Genomic DNA, 17,009 nt, shown 5'->3' with positions numbered 1-17,009 from the left:
TTTTTTTTTTTTTTTTTTTTTTGGACAAAAGACTCAACAATTCTCTAATTTGTTTCTTCCTTCTCTTAAGATTCACACTCCAACAAGGTTTAACAAAATTCAGATTCCTTTTTTACAACAGTTTTAATCCTTTTTAAAATTGTTTACTAATTTATAAACATTATTGTTTTTTTTAGTTTATGTTTTTATGTTGACATCTACTTTATTAATTAATTGGCAAATTTATTTTTCTTATGCGTTATTTTCATAAAATCATTAAAAATTGACATTCACCTAACAAAAAATGCGCTCATTAAATATATTCAAATACTCTTATAAGAAAATAAATGATGACTTTAAATTATATCGTTCATGGTTTTTCTTAAAATTAACCCCCAAATATTATGGTATCATTCACTTCTTTTTTTTTTTTTTTACAACTGGAATCATCCACCTAATTCACTATCTGACATTTTTGCGTATGATATATTTTAGAAAGAGATACTAGAAAGAAAAAGAAAAAAATTGAATTGGAAAGGAGCTAATTTTTGGTGAAGGAATATTCTACGGNAAAAAAAAAAAAAAAAAAAAAAAAAAAAAAAAAAAAAAAAAAAAGAGAGAGAAGAATCTTATGGAAAGAAGTGTGAGATTCACATTAGCCCACGCCGCGTAGTTTTAATTACCTCCGACCTTTCATTCTCCTCAAGAGCCAAATTCCACAAAATATGCCAATGTTCTTTTTCACGCGTTCTTCCGCGCGTGCCCACATTGCCAAATCTTTCTCTTGTGTATTCAATTTGATGCAACCAGATTCTGCTTTTGTCATTCGTTTTATCTTCTTTCTTGGCTTTATTCAATTTTGTAGTATTTGGTTTGATTGATCCTTATCTGTTTAGTTTCTTTCATTATGAAATACAAAATGGTTCGATCGATACCTTGATTAAAAAAATGAAGAGTACTATGTATTTTATTAGACAAAATCAATAGGGTCATATAGATTTTTCTGATGGAAGATAAGCAAAGATCTGATTCACTTGCTCACGATGTTCATATTTTAAAATAGTAGTATGTTATAAGAACTTGAAATATCTAAATCCACGTATAGAACCTTTCTTTATTGTCTCAATTTGATGGACAGAGGAACCCAGGAAGCACATATATACATAGTTGGTTTCGTTGCGGTGGTGTGGGACATATAAATTTAAATGAGCTTGCCTCCATCAATTATTAATTCTATTAGCTAGCTCATGTTATAAATCCTAATTCCTAACATGTAGGTGTGCTACATATATAAAATATATACTGTAGTTTGGATTAACTTTGATTTGAGTTTCCCTTGTAGAAGATAGTCCAATAATGATAGTGGACCTTGACAAAACAAATTCGACTGAAGCCCAAATTCAAGTCCATCAAAGCAGTTACGGTCAACACAAGAAAACAATGACCAAAATTTCAAAACAGAGTAACGTTGATATGGCAAAGATACCCTTCTCCGATAAGAACAGATTCAATGTGCTTCAGCTAAAATCCGATGAGTCATCACCTACAGCTGTAGGACAGCTGTAGGATAAGCTTGCTTTAATGTATCTAGATTGTTCTATAGTTGTATATAAAAGAGAGATGTAAAAACCCTAAAATCATTCAAGGAAAATACAAAATCTTTTTTAAAATCCTTATTGTTCTCTCAAATCGTTCATGGTATCAGAGCCACTGTAAACCTTCACAGGTCAAACAATGGTAACAACTTATCCTTTCCCGGATAATTTTCATGTCTCCAGCTCCGTTACGCTCAAGCTCAACGACAACAACTACCTCTTGTGGAAGACGCAGTTCGAATCTCTCCTGTCCAGTCAGAAACTCATCGGATTTGTCAATGGAGCTGTCGTGGTTCCTGCTCAAACTCGTCTCGTCGTCAATGGTGAAGTCACCACCGAAGTCCCAAACCCTCAGTTTTAGGCTTGGTTCTGTACCGATCAACTTGTCAAGTCTTGGTTGTTCGGTACATTGTCTGAGGAAGTCCTTGGACATATTCACAGTCTACCCACCTCTAGCCAGATCTGGCTCTCTCTTGCAGAAAATTTCAACAAAAGCAATGTCGCTAGGGAGTTTTCTCTCCGTCGAAGTCTCCAGCTCTTGTCAAAAAGAGATAAGTCCCTCTCTATTTATTTTCGTGAGTTCAAAGCCATTTTTGACTCACTCAGCTCCATCGGGAAACCTGCTGATGAGTCTATGAAGATTTTTGGATTTCTTAATGGACTCAGCAGAGAGTATGACCCCATTACCACAGTGATTCAAAGCTCTTTGCGCAAGCTTTCTACTCCAACTTTCTCTAATGTTATCTCTGAGGTTCAGGGTTTCGATAGAAAGTTGCAATCTTATGAAGACAATGCTTCTGCTACACCACACCTCGCCTTCAATACCCAGAAGACAAACTCATGTGACCTGCAGTACACACCAAATCAGAGAGGGAGAGGTCGTTTTGGTCAAAACAGAGGAAGAGGAGGTTATTCAACAAGAGGTAGGGGTTTCTCTCAGCATCAGTATTCTCCTCAATCTGCAGGAAAAAGACCGATTTGTCAAATTTGTGGTCGTTTTGGACACACAGTCGTCAAATGCTACAACAGATTCGACAATAACTACCAAAGTGAAGTTCCCCAAGCCTTCTCTTCTCTGCATATCTCACATGACACGGGTAAAGAATGGCATCCGGACTCTGGTGCTATTGCTCACATCACCTCCTCTCCCAATGTGCTTCACTCTGCAGTTGCTTACACAGGGAATGATACGGTTCAAGTTGGTGATGGAACGTTTCTACCCATAACTCACATTGGATCCACCACTATCACTTCGGTAAAAGGTACAATCCCTCTAAATGATGTTTTAGTCTGTCCAGAAATAAAGAAATCACTCTTGTCTGTATTCAAGCTATGTGATGATTATCCTTGTGGAGTTTACTTTGATTCTGATAAGGTCTGTGTTATCGATATAAACAATCAGAAAGTGGTGTCCCAGGGTCCATGTAGTAGTGGTCTCTATGTGTTGGAGAATCAACGACCTAAGGATTTCTTCTCTAATCGAAAATGTGCAACCAGTGAAGAGGTTTGGCATCATCGACTAGGACATTCAAACTCCAAGATTCTCCAACAACTTCAATGCAACAAGGATATTCAAGTCAATAAGAGCAGAAATCCCACCATTTGTGAGCCTTGCCAGATGGGGAAGAGTTCTAGATTAAGTTTTGTACCTTCTGATTCTCGTGTTATGCATCCCTTAGATCGAATTCACTGTGATCTTTGGGGGCCATCGCCAGTTGTATCCAACCAATGTTTTAAATATTATGTAGTTTTCATTGATGAGTTTTCCAGATTCTCTTGGTTTTATCCTCTACGAGCAAAGTCTGAATTCACTACAGTCTTTATGGCATTTCAAAATTTGGTGGAGAATCAACTAAATATAAAAATAAAAGAGTTTCAACGTGATGGCGGAGGAGAGTTTACAAGTCATAAACTAAAGACTCACTTCAGTGAGCAAGGTATACACCACAAAATATCATGTCCATATACGCCACAACAAATTAGCATTGCATAACGGAAGCATAGACACTTGGTTGAGCTTGGTCTGTCCATGATGTTCCACAGCCGCATACCACCGAAATATTGGGTGGAAGCTTTCTATACAGCAAACCACATTGTCAACATGCTTCCCTCCTCTGCCTTAAATAATGTAAGTCCTCTTGAAACCTTGCTTCCTCAGAAAACAGATTACTCGTCTCTGTGTGTGTTTGGCTCCGCCTACTATCCTTGTCTGCGACCTCTTGCTGAGAACAAGTTTGATCCGAGATCTCTACAGTGTGTATTGCTTGGTTATCATTGTCAATACAAGGGGTATTGGTGTCTATACCCTCCAACATGCAAGGTTTATATCTCCAACTGAGGACATGAATATTCTGGATTCTAAGTGGGTCTTCAAAAAAAAACTCAAACCGAATGGAGAGGTGGATAAACTAAAGGCACGTCTGGTTGCAAAAGGTTTTGATCAAGAAGAGGGTGTGTACTACTTGGAGACGTTCAGTCCCGTGGTTAGAACAGCCACAATTTGGCTTGTCTTTGATACTGCAGTCGCATGTGGTTGGTCCTTAAAGCAACTGGATGTTTCCAATGCTTTTCTACATGGAGAACTTCAAGAACCTGTGTTCATGTACCAACCAACTGGTTTCATTGACGAAGAAAGACCAAATCATGTCTGTCGACTTGCAAAAGCTCTCTACGGCTTGAAACAAGCCCCTAGGGTGTGGTTCGATACCTTCAACACCTTCCTCCTAGAATTTGTTTTTTTTTCTGCAGTACTGCAGATCCATCTCTGTTTGTGCTTCATCAAGGTGAGAAGATCATTGTCCTACTGCTATACGTTGACGATATACTGCTGACCGATAATGATCAACCACTTCTTGATCAGCTTCTTCAGTCTCTCAAGACACGGTTCTCCATGAAAGACCTTGGACCACTTCGTTACTTTCTTGGCATACAAATTGAATCAACTGATGATGGTTTGTTTCTGCACAAAATGGCGTATGCCTCTGACATTCTTTATCAGGCGGGAATGTCTGATTGTAACCCAATGCCAACGCCCTTGCCTCAACATGTTGACAAGCGCGACACCACTCTATTTTCAGAACCAACATATTATCGAAGCTTGGCTGGTAAGTTACAATACTTGACAATCAATCGCCCTGGTCTTCAATATGCTGTGAATTTCGTTTGCCAGAAGATGCATGCTCCCACAAACTCGGACTTCAGCCTCCTCAAGCGAATTCTCAGATACGTGAAAAGTACATTAACCTTGGGTCTCCCAATCAGAAAACATGGGAATCTTGTTTTATCAGCCTTCTGTGATAGTGATTATGCGGGATGCAAAGATACAAGACGTTCCACAGGTGGCTTCTGTATTTTGTTAGGCTCAACACTTATATCTTGGTCTGCTAAGCGTCAACCTACAGTGTCTAACTCTTCGACTGAAGCCGAATACAGGGCACTCTCTGTTGTGGCTCGTGAACTGACATGGATCTCATCTCTTCTCCGAGACATTGGCATCCCACAATATCAACCAACCAAGGTATTTTGTGATAATATGTCTACTGTTTATCTCTCAGCCAACCATGCTCTCCACAACCGGACCAAACATTTTGATATAGACTTCCATTACATTCGAGAACGAGTGGCTCTTGGCTTCATTGAAACACATCATATACCGACATTACTCCAGCTTGCTGACATATTCACCAAACCAATGTTTGAGGATCTACGTCGCAAACTCGGCGTCTCTGTTTCTTCGACAACAGCCACGCCAAGTTTGAGGAAGAGTGTAGAAGATAGTCCAATAACGATAGTGGGCCTTGACAAAACAAATTCGACTGAAGCCCAAATTCAAGTCCATCAAAGCAGCTACAGTCAACACAAGAAGACAACGACCAAAGTTTCAAAACAGAGTAACGTTGGTACGGCAAAGATACCCTTCTCCGATAAGAACAGATTCAATGTGCTCCAGCTCCAATCCGATGATTCATCACCTACAGCTGTAGGATAAGGTTGCTTTAATGTATCAAGATTGTTCTATAGCTGTATATAAAAGAGAGATGTAAAAACCCTAAAATCATTCAAGGAAAATACAAAGTCTTTTTCAAAATCCTTCTTGTCATCTCAAATCGTTCATTCCTGACATCAATAGCGTCTGCAGTTGCAGGCATCAATAGCGTCTGCAATTGCAGACATCAATAGCGTATGCAATTGCAAATTCCACATCAATGGCATCAACAATTCTAACTGTATTTTTGGGCCTAAAATCAGACATCAATAGCATCTGCAATTGCAAATTCCACAATTAAATAATTCCATCCACATTCGAAATTTACAGAATCGACAATAAAAATTAAGAAGTTCAAAGGATCTCTTCCAATTCATCGAAAACTCGATATGTTTCGACAAAATTCTAGAAAAACAAAAGCTCGCAGATGAATGCTAGAAAACTTTCTCCACGTTGCTCAATGTGAACAAGATGGAAATGATGTATTCATTTACATGCTTTGATTTCAAAACATGAGTATGATCAAACACGACGCCGAAGAGCAATGTGGGTGAGATCCAAAATCCCCGCGTTTCCAAAGTTGCGTAAACTTGATGAAGGGACAACAACTTAACAATTAAACCTGATGTTGTTTTTAAGTCGATATATCCTAATAGTTCTACTAAAATTATTTATTATATTTAATATATATATATAATATATATATATATATATATATTGAATACTCTACAATATGAAAAAAAAAAAAAATTAGATTTCTATGCGAACCAATTTAAGGGATTAAAGTGCACACATCTTGACCAAACACAAATATTCATGTGAGCAATTATTCTATTATTTTCATTTTATCCTTGTAATTAGAGGACATTATAGAAATCTTGCTACAAATAAATTTTCTAGTTTCTTTATGATTTCTCTTATACATATGTGACCTACGAAAATCCAACCCAAAACATACAAATTTCCATATTAACTACCTTGACCAACCATAAATTTATGAGAAAATATATTTAATAAAACATGCAACATATATAAAATGAACTTTAGAGTGGAGAGTATTTTTCAAGACATGATATATTTAGAAGGTAAGATAGTGTTTATAATCAGTTTAAACTCTCACAAAGAGTCAGATGATCAGCTCTTGAAGTCTCATCCGGTGATCTTTACTATGTCTGAAGACATTGAAAACGCTCTTACTTGTCTTGGAGAAGACCAAGACTTATCAGACTAGCTTCATCTCTGTCTCTTCTAGTTTTATTATGTTTAATTCTAGACAGACTCCTCCGCTCACTTTTATTGCGTTTAACTTTTGTATGAGACCTTTTATTGTGTTTAATTTTTGTATGAGACACATTAGACTATTATTTTTTGCTTAAATGAGAGTGATCTTCCTGGACGTTTGTGTTGATCGCAGCAGATGAATGTTTATATAGCCATAAACCTATTAAAAATTGTCGCCGGAACATATTAAAAGTTGTTGTTGGAACAGTTAAAATAGTCGTCGGAATGAATCGCAACAGTTAAAACTGTCGTCGAAAGAAGTAGTGACATTGCTGAAATATTAAGCGATCAGTTATTGTTCCAAAAGAGTCGCTGAATCTTTTTTATAAACACCACTATCATTATTTTCTGCAATTTTGTGTCTAAAGTAACAAAAATACACTAGTTTTCTTTTGTTGCTATCGCTGAATCAGCTATCATCAAAAGAACAAGGCCTAACAATTAAGAAGTTAATTTTTTAATAACAACACTTAAAAAGTTATTTTTTTTAATAATTAACTTAAAATATTGTTGTTTTTCCAACATGATTTAGATCTGACTAGAAATAGAGACTGGCATCATAACTTTATTTTACATTTAATGAGAAGTTTTGATTTTAATTCAACCTAAAATTGGGATATTGAGGTCTCGATATTAGAAGTAAACCTTTGATTTCAATTTTTTTTGTTGTTGACTATGGAAAAAAAGATATTAGCACACTATGTATGGCATACATAAATAAGAACATGAATCATAAATTTAATATGTAAATAATCGGTGAAATTATAAAAAAATGACTTAGGATAGGAAAATGAAAAGAAAAATAGAAAAAAATGTTGTGATACCAGCAAAAATGTTGTGATACCATATAATTTTTAATATAATCAAACAAAAAATTGAGTTTCCATTTTTATATAAAAATACCATTTTTCAAGAGGAATTCCACAAAAAATAACCACACTTTAATTTTTGTTTTTTTTTCTAAAAATACCACAATTAAGTTATTTTTTAGAAATACCACAAAACCACAAAAGTTTTATTTTCAAAACTACTACAAACACAAAAATTGATAGTATATAATTTATTTTTGTAGGTTTGGGTTGACAATTTTATATTTAAGGTATAGTTTTTAGGGGGTAGAGTCTAGTGTTTAGGATTTAAAGTTTAGCTTTGAATATTACAATTTTAGTTTTAATTTTTTAATAATTTTAGAAAATATTATATTTTGATGGTATTTATGAAAAATAAAACTAAAAACAGTATTTTTGGACGAAAAAAAAATCATTTTTGTTGTATTTATGAGAATTGTCCTTTTAACCATGAGTTATTCTTTTTATTTTAGTATCATTTTACAATTGTTTTCTAAACCACAATACTGTACTGTACATATGTATGCACACTGATCAGGTTCTAACTGAGATTAATCAGCTATAGATTAATAGAGAACTATGTTCGGACCCGCACGTATGTGCGGGGTTATGTTTATAAACCAATTTATTTTAGCATTTATAATCAAACTCACACTAATTGAGATTCTAGTTTGATTTTTGGTTTAGTTTATTAATGTTTGAAAATTTGAAATAATAATGGTTTCACTAAAATTTTAAAATTCGGAACAACATAATAATTGGACTGATTACAAACAAAATCAATTGGTTGGATTCTATTAAATTTGTGAACTATCAAATAATAAATATAACCGTTAACAACAAAAAAATCCGTTTGAGACAAATACGAATATTTAAGGGTGGGCGTAATTCTCTTTTTGTTTTGTCATGTTCCATCATGTCCTACACTTGTTCTCAAATTTCTGTTTCATAAAAGAATACATTTTGAATATGAGACAAATTTGTATTTTTGATCGAAAACAGGACGGGGCCGAACGAAAACATACATTCTTAAACTCCCGTATGGAATAAACATAAATATAATTCATAGTATACTTATATATCATATGTTATAATAAAAATATTACAAAATTAATTGACTTCTTTATTCTTATTATTTTATATATGGTTCACCTATATTAGATTATGTTTTTTTTTGTTTTAATATTTTTAACTGTTATAGAGCATATTTTATGTATTTTTTATTTTTATTTTATTTTAAACTTATGTTAGTTCAATTGGAAATATTAAGATTTATTTGAGAACATTAAATGTATATTAACATGTAATATAACATGTCAAGAATTAGAATTATTTATTTAGTATGTGTAAACATATTTATTTAGTATAACATCCGTAACCCAAATTTTTGTCATTTGGTTCAGTTTCATTTTGGTGTATGAATATTTGGGTGTTTGAGTGTTAATCAGTACTTTAAGACTTGGATCAGACCAGCGTTTGGCCTGGAAAAGATTAAAAATAAGTTATAAGTGAGAGAACATAGGCATGTATATTTTGGACATACCGTATCCACCAAATGTAAATTTCTGTTATATAATAATTTTTTAAATTATTATTTGTTTGGTAATATTTATATTAGTCTAGCGGATAAGAGATTGAGCAAAGAATATTCGTATTTGGTTGTCAAAAATAAATAAATAGGAAAAGCTTCTAACAGGATATCCGTATTTTTCGTTTGAGTATTTAATTATTACAAAATTAATGGAAATTATCCAAACTTTCTTTATAATTTTTTAAAAAAAATATTTCTTTTTTTAATCCAAAAATATTTGAATTGTACAAAATATATGTTCTTAAATTAACTCTGGCCAAATTTATTAAGAATTTGAAAATTGAATGTTGTTCTCTAAATTTTCTAATCTCATGTGGTATTTTGCAGAGTAATCTTTTTTTTTTTTTTTAATTAATAGACTTTTTAATGATAATGATGACTTAAAAACAAATTTCAAGGTACTCATGTTATAAAGTTTTACTGCCATGTGTGCTGTTTGCTTTCTTTTCCATATACATCCCAAATTATATTGTCATTTTAAAAAAGACTGTTCACATCATATATTTGAAAAAAAATAAGAAAAATAATATAATTTAATACATACAGCTGATTACAAATTTACAATACAGTCATGGAAGATTAGATTGTACCTTTATGTGTTGGTTTCTAAAGTTAATTGATAATGTTAACTAAAGGCTCAACTACATACCCTAATAAGAATGTTCTATAGAATTTCTTAAATAAATCTATATAAAAACTGAAGAAAACAAACACTAATATAGTATTTTGTGACTTACCGGCATATAAAAAATGTGGACTTCTTTTAAGCAAACAAATGTAATTTTCTTGTTTTGCAGATGCTATGTCAATTGGATGAACACCCGTTCATACCACAATTCTCCCTTATATACAATCTCTAGGTAAAAAATGTATGCTTTCGAAAAAGATCTTGATTTGTATATGCTTATGTACACGATAGAAAATTATAATTTTAACAATTCATAAGAATAATAAACATGACATAGAACATAGTATTGGTTAACTAAAAAAAGAATATAGTAGATGTTAGCAATATGCATATGCAAACTTAAATACTAAGACACATACAATTTTTTCTTTTATTTTGCAGAAACAAAGAGAACAAAAATAGTGTAGAGTGTTGTATATGATATGTGAATGTTAAATCGATTACTCTATTTACATGCTGGAAAGAGTCAGGCTAAACATTTTTTACCTTTACGTTTAAAACAACAAAAATCTATATAAAATCTTATTTATTTTTTCAGTTAATGCATATACAATATGTTTGAATTTATATGGATGATTCGATTTGGATAATGAATTAATTGTCTAGATTTTGCAATTCCTATTAAACCGATAAGAGTAAATATATAAGGTGAGTTTCAGAAATAATCCCTAAATTTTAGATATTTGGTAAACTAATTACTGATTTATTTCAAGATTTCTTAAAATAAATCATCTGTTTAAATTAAAGTCAAGTTATTTTCATATATACTATTCAAATTTAATTAGATACAGTTGTTATGGAATCTTAAATGATAAGTTTTATTAATTGCGAAAATCTCTTATTATTTTATAAAATTTTAATTACTATATAAAATTCAAGGAATTGTTAATATAAATAATTTCGTTTTTATTATAATATTTAAATTTTTCATTTTGTAATCTTATTGGGTGTAATTTTTCTTATATAGTGACAATATGTCAAATATTTGAATTTATTATTTGTAATTAATATAGTTTCATCAAATATAGGAATGTATCATTTATAGTTAATATAGTTTCCTAAAATACTGGAATAGTTTGAATTATAAAAAAATTAATCATTTAGTTTTTTAATAATTGTTACCATTGTTTTAGGGAAGTTTTTCTTTTTTTATAATTATGTAAGTAAGTTGGTCTGTNTCCTCAAGTGTGCTCCCCAATTAATAGTATAGATTATCTTAAAATCTTTAATTGTGTCTGGACTTTGATTTATATGAAATGATAATGTTTCATATAGAAAAAAATAATTAAACTATATATCATATATTACATGTATATCCTATTAAAATAATCTGAAACTTTTATTAAGTTAAGATATCATTGGTTAAATCAAAGAAAAATAATGATATTGTAGAATTTATAAAATTATGTGAGATTTGAAATATGAGGGTATGAGGGTTATAATGAGATATGTGTCTTTCTTTTAATAGATAATACAGAAATCAATGTATCAAAGTTAACTATTTGAGAGTTACAAAAGTGCAATTAAGTGCATACTTATACATTTTTAACATGTTCTATTATATTAAATTAAATTCATTGTGAACACTACTATGATATTATTATGGGAGTTACAAACAAACTTTTATACTTTTCCAACTCCTAAAATTAAAACTCATTTAATTTAAAAGTGAGTGTTGGCGGATCCATAATTTGATTCAAAAGTATAATATGTTATACATTGATCATTTAAAAGGAACAGAAACATCTAATTCTCAAATAAACTTGATTTTTTTTGTTAAATCCAACATATGTGAATTTGAAAATTAAAAAATAACTACAAATAGATTAGAAAGGCATGACATATAAAAAGAAATATTTTATTTTTATATAAATAAAATAAAAATTGAAACAATGTTAAATATGTATAATACTTTCTAAATTAAAATATAGAATCAAACTCTTACAACACATATGAGATATAACAACATTTGATATTGGTGGGAGAGGAAGAGAGAATGATTACATTTAAGATGCATAATCCAAATAGATAATAGAGATGAATCTTAGAAAATAAGAACAATATAAGATACATATCATGTAGTGTCTAAAATTTAAATTTAGCATTAAATAATTACAATGATATTTTATTTGTTTTTTTGTAACCCATACAACAAAAAAAAGAAATTAAAAACAAAAAGAAATTAAAAATGATTTGAGTTATTATGAAAGAGAAGTGGAAGAGAATGAGTGAATGTGAAAATGATTATAAATGTTTGTATGATACAATTAAACCGAAAATATTTTAGAGATTCGAATTTGGGTTTAATAAACCGAGACGGTCAGACAAAGTGGTTAACAAATCCCAACAATTAAAACGCAGCGTTTTTAAGGGAACAAAGTCACAAACGTGAAAGCCCATAAACCACACCAATTTCTGAAAATTTTCTCTATGTGATTATAATTGTTCGGTCCTGATTATTTCTGTGTTTTTTGAGAACTGAGAAGCACTCGAGAGAGAGATAGAGAGCGAGAGCGAGAGCGAGCGAAGAAGAGACCAATGGAGACTACGATTTGTGGGAGATTAGCTCTCGCACCATCCACTCTCTTCAATTCTAAATCAGGTTTCTTCTTCTTCTTCTTCTTCTTCTTCCTTCTCTTATCTCTGATTCCGTATCAACATAAATCAAAGTTGGAAACTTTAATAATCAAATTCAGGATGTTTCTGTGTTTAATTTGCTCGTTCTAATTGCTACATACTGATTTTGACGGTTGATTTTTATTGTTTAGACATATGTGAGGACAATTAGGTGTTTGGAAAGAGGCATGCTTTAAACTTGTCTGAAACTATCCTTGTCCGAAACAAAACAGAGAATTATTATTTGAACAGATAGAACTTAATCACTTATGTGTTTATTGAAGTTGAATTTTTGATAAAAAGGTTATGTTCTTAAAAGATGTGTTGATGTTTCTGAGTTCTGACTAATTCCCTTTTTAAAAAAGATTCAGACACTTTATTATCTCTATGGCTTTTGTAGTTGTGATTTAGTTTTTTTAGTTGTTTGCTTGATTGAGTATTCTTGTAAAGTCTTAAGGTATTAGTGAAGTTCATTAGTGCAGCAACACACTTGAATCTTGAGAAACACTTTAAGTCAGTTTATTGGGATATAAGATGAGGGTGCTGCAGCAAGATAAGCTTCAATACAAAAAAAGTGGCTCCTTATTGCAAAAACGTCATCTTCGACCTTAGGGATATTTTTTTCTCTGATATGTTGTGGTAACAGCGGATCTCTCTCTTGCGTGGATGTGTGCAGGGGACAAACATTCACTCTCAAAAGGACCATGTTTGAGTCGTGGTGTTCTTATGACCTTGTCTACATCTGCCGCATTAGGTAAAGGAGGTGGTGTCTTGGACAAACCCATTATAGAGAAAACAACTCCTGGTCGTGAATCCGAGTTTGATTTGAGGTATGCTCAAATTGCCAAATTCATATGCTTAAATAGTAGTATTCATCTAGGACAGATTCTCGAATAATGTATTGTAATCAAGATTACATAGTTTTGATCAAGATTTAGGCTGGACAGTCTGAAAAAATGCTTATTGTGATTCTTTCGTTGCTGTGTGATTCAGGAAATCAAAGAAGATGGCTCCACCTTACAGGGTGATACTACACAACGACAACTTCAACAAGAGGGAATATGTGGTTCAGGTGTTGATGAAGGTAATACCAGGTATGACTGTAGACAACGCAGTTAACATAATGCAAGAAGCCCACATCAACGGTATTGCAGTTGTGATCGTCTGTGCTCAGGCCGATGCAGAGCAACACTGTATGCAGCTGCGTGGTAACGGCCTTCTTAGTTCTGTTGAACCCGATGGTGGAGGCTGCTGAAACTAATTAAAAACTCAGTATAGATTTTCCCACCTCCCAGGGCTCTCTATTTTAGTCCTTTAATGTATATAATATCAGAAATTTGGTACAAGACTGTTACTATATGCAATGAACCTTGTCCCTACATAGATCTGTTGTTGAGTTTTAAGTTTTTATCTTTTCTTGTCATATGGAACTTCCGAATGCAAATAAACAAAACTTTATTGAAGTCAAATGGTGTTACATAAGAATCTTTCTGATTCTGTAATCACTATTCGTAATGTATCTAAGCAATTGTAAGGTAGCGACGTGGTTCCGCTTCATCTCGTCAATAAAAGCATTCAAATCCAAGAAACCTGCAGTTTCGAGACATAGGGAAAAAAAGAGGAGTATACATATTATGTCACTGCCAAAACAATTTTAGTTGTAACTAAGTGAATTACCATATGGAGGTATCAAGCATCAACCGGAGTAAGAAACGACTGGATGCCAAAAATAATGAAAAGCATCCCACCGGAAAGAGCCACCTGCAACACATTAGACCCATTTGATCAAAACTCTTACACATCAGAACTTTGCTTTAATAACTGAATAAAGAGAGGGATATCATAGAACATTACAATTCGTTCGGATATTTGAGATGCTAAGCTCTTGCCACCAAGCACAGCAGCTGTGGTGCACAATGTTTGTGCCCTGTGCAAGCAGAGAGATTAGTAAGCAGTAGAGAAAGAGCTATCAGTTTGATATAAATCATTATGTGTAGAAGGCTTACAAAATTCCGCCAAGGACCACGCCAACTGGATTTTCATCTGCAGCCAAACCAATAGTCGCAAGCTAGAAATAGAGCAAGTAACAGTGAGTATGTGAAGCGCTAGCAAAAGTGGAACCAAGCAAAATGATGCAGACGGAAAGTTACCTGACTCTTGTCACCCCACTCACCAAAGAAGTTAATTGAAAACGCCTTGAGAAAAATGGGAGAGAAGAATGCAGTAAGGAATGGTCTTTTCTGCTTTTTCTGTTCATCTTCAATCTACAACATCAGAAAACAAATTATATAAACCTTTGCGTGCCCTCCCTCAAGCAGTCTTGAATCTTTTTTTAAGATCAAGTTCCATACCTTACTGCTGTCTTTTTTCGATTGATCTTTAGTCTTCTTCATATCAGAATCCTATGATATTGAACAAGTGTCAACCCAAAAGCATTGTCTCTAAAGATGAAAAAAGATTTACAAGAAGAACAACCAACCAGTTCTGCTTCAACTTCTGCCAATTCTTCAGAACCCCTGCATAAATAAAAACCAGATATGGATGAGAAAATGCTACCAGAAATTTGTAGAAACAAGTATTGTTCCTCAAAGTCATCTAAATTCTCTTACCCTCCTTCTTTAAAACCGTCCCACAAAGACCATAACCCGAAGCCAAAGAACAACAATGTTGTTATATGATGAGTCCATTTACGAGAGATCTGCAAATTGTAAGTTCGAATCAGCGTCTTTCTAGTTGCAAGCTCATAAAGATTCTACAGTAACAGACACAAAACATCTTCACAAATATGTTACCAGATTTGGAGCAGCCCAACCGAGTGTAGCAGATAGAATAGTCATGACCTAAAGTATAAGCAACAAAATGAGCTTTTTTCTCCATTGAACTCAACTCAACAATTGAATTAAGACATAGGAAAAAAAAAACTTACAATCAAAGCTGATAAACAACCAGCCAACACAAGTCTCCTAGGATAACGCATAGCCAAAATCTGGTTCAGAGTAAAAACATTAGCTCCACAGAAGAAAACATCATCCCTACAGAAAGCTACTACTACTGTTCATGTTGATAACAAAAAAGTTCAACAGCTTTGATCAAAGAACATAACCACATCAACATCTAAAATTAGCTTAAAATTCTCAAAAACTAAACAAAGAAACGAATCATCAACGCAAAATTTGGATTCGAAATGTTACTAAAGCTTCAAGCTTTTGAGTATATAGAGAACTTACAGCAGCAGCAAAGAACGTTTTGTCACCAATCTCGGAGAGGAAAGTCATAGCGAGTGATTTAGTAAAACCCTACAGAAGAACCCCTTCATCAATTTAGCTTTGATTCCAAACCAAAAGTATAAAACTTTGAATTTGAGAGAAGAAGAGAATAGCTTCAAAAACCTGCAAAAGCGAACCCATGACTGGCGAGAATCACGGCGGAGCGAATCTGTTGCCGGCGACGCGCGCTTACCTATAGTCGCGTAAGAGAAGGTAAATGTTTTTTTTTCTTCTTCTTCTTCTTGGGATCTGTTTGGTGGGGAGTGTGGAGAGCATAAGGACTGTGTTAAGAAAAAAGAAAGATTCTCATTGGTCAGATCTTGCCACGTGGAAGAATGCGATTCGAAGATCTTTGCTTTGTAGGACTCACTGGAACGAACCTAGCTTTGACAAGTTGACTCATAGAGTAATTTAATTAATGTGTGTTCAATTTATTAATGTTCCATTAGAGGCAATTAGTACATAGGAACCATACATGAGTTATGTTACACAAATCCGAAGGGTTTTTTTTTTTCATACCAAAAAAAAATCAGAAGGGTGTTTTTTTTATTAAGAACAAAAATAGATGAGACAATAGATAAGGTTACCTAAGTTATATAGCTTATGTTGGTTGTTTCTCCACAGTGATGAAGGTTACCTAAGTAGCTTCGAATATATTAAGTGTTAAACTGTGGAGGGACCTGATTAAAAAAACTAAGGGTGTAAAGAACATAATGGAGAATGTACCCTTCTCTTTCGCTAAACTAAACGATTTGTTGCTAAGAAACCATAAGTACCACAAAAGTTACATGAAACTAAGAGTAATGAGACCAAATCTTTATTTTTTGTAGACTCATAGTTAAACAGTCATCAACCAGTGAGCACTATATGATCTTGTTCCATATATAGTAAATTTTCGTACAAGTATATGCATGGATCTCTGAATACCTAATTATCTGACAGACGTTATAAAGGTTAAGATATACAGAAATGTTGATGGAATAGTCCCGGTATTGCACCCTACTGAAACCAAAGCTCTAGGGCGCCTCAGTATTTTCTTATGTTGGCTTACAAGTACTATGGCTAATAGTCTTTATGCTCCACAGCTAAGTGATGACTCTTTCTTTTTTTTTCTCTTCTTGTCAAATCATCAATAAGAAGTTGCGGAAGATTTGTTTTGG

General features: G+C 33.0%; 2 protein-coding genes across 3 annotated transcripts; one reads left to right on the top strand and one right to left on the bottom strand.

Moving 5' to 3' along the window:
• Positions 12,405–14,006, top strand: LOC104750685 (ATP-dependent Clp protease adapter protein CLPS1, chloroplastic). Its single transcript, XM_010472523.2, has 3 exons — positions 12,405–12,569; positions 13,260–13,413; positions 13,577–14,006. Exons 1-3 carry the CDS (start codon positions 12,506–12,508, stop codon positions 13,836–13,838), a joined length of 480 nt encoding a protein of 159 aa, XP_010470825.1. The 5' UTR covers positions 12,405–12,505; the 3' UTR covers positions 13,839–14,006.
• LOC104750684 (GDT1-like protein 5) lies at positions 14,022–16,099 on the bottom strand. 2 transcript variants are annotated; one of them, XM_010472522.1, is made up of 12 exons: positions 15,973–16,099; positions 15,811–15,879; positions 15,510–15,569; positions 15,376–15,423; positions 15,193–15,281; positions 15,063–15,099; positions 14,935–14,985; positions 14,734–14,847; positions 14,590–14,651; positions 14,438–14,510; positions 14,261–14,344; positions 14,022–14,173 (listed from the first exon to the last, which is right to left on the bottom strand). In XM_010472522.1, the coding sequence occupies exons 1-11, from the start codon at positions 15,988–15,990 to the stop codon at positions 14,273–14,275; spliced, it is 693 nt and encodes a 230-aa protein (XP_010470824.1). In that variant the 5' UTR covers positions 15,991–16,099; the 3' UTR covers positions 14,022–14,173; positions 14,261–14,272. The 2 variants fall into 2 exon arrangements, with proteins under 2 accessions (XP_010470824.1, XP_010470823.1); XM_010472521.1 differs by having other exon boundaries at positions 14,285–14,344.

The sequence above is a fragment of the Camelina sativa genome, chromosome 16 (genome assembly GCF_000633955.1).
Source record: "Camelina sativa cultivar DH55 chromosome 16, Cs, whole genome shotgun sequence".
NCBI classification, from domain to species: Eukaryota; Viridiplantae; Streptophyta; class Magnoliopsida; order Brassicales; family Brassicaceae; genus Camelina; species Camelina sativa.
The sequence above is the reverse complement of the archived record's forward strand: the minus strand, read 5'-3'. Positions and strand labels throughout refer to the sequence as shown.

Excerpts from the sequence above, each read along its gene's own strand:
- LOC104750685 (XM_010472523.2), top strand. The coding sequence starts at position 12,506 with ATGGAGACTACGATTTGTGGGAGATTAGCTCTCGCACCATCCACTCTC. Across the intron at positions 12,570-13,259 it reads TCTCTTCAATTCTAAATCAG|GGGACAAACATTCACTCTCA; the intron begins GTTTCTTCTTCT and ends GGATGTGTGCAG. Across the intron at positions 13,414-13,576 it reads GAATCCGAGTTTGATTTGAG|GAAATCAAAGAAGATGGCTC; the intron begins GTATGCTCAAAT and ends TGTGTGATTCAG.
- LOC104750684 (XM_010472521.1), bottom strand. Across the intron at positions 14,986-15,062 it reads CAGAAGTTGAAGCAGAACTG|GATTCTGATATGAAGAAGAC; the intron begins GTTGGTTGTTCT and ends TCAATATCATAG. Across the intron at positions 14,345-14,437 it reads CTCAAATATCCGAACGAATT|GTGGCTCTTTCCGGTGGGAT; the intron begins GTAATGTTCTAT and ends AATGTGTTGCAG.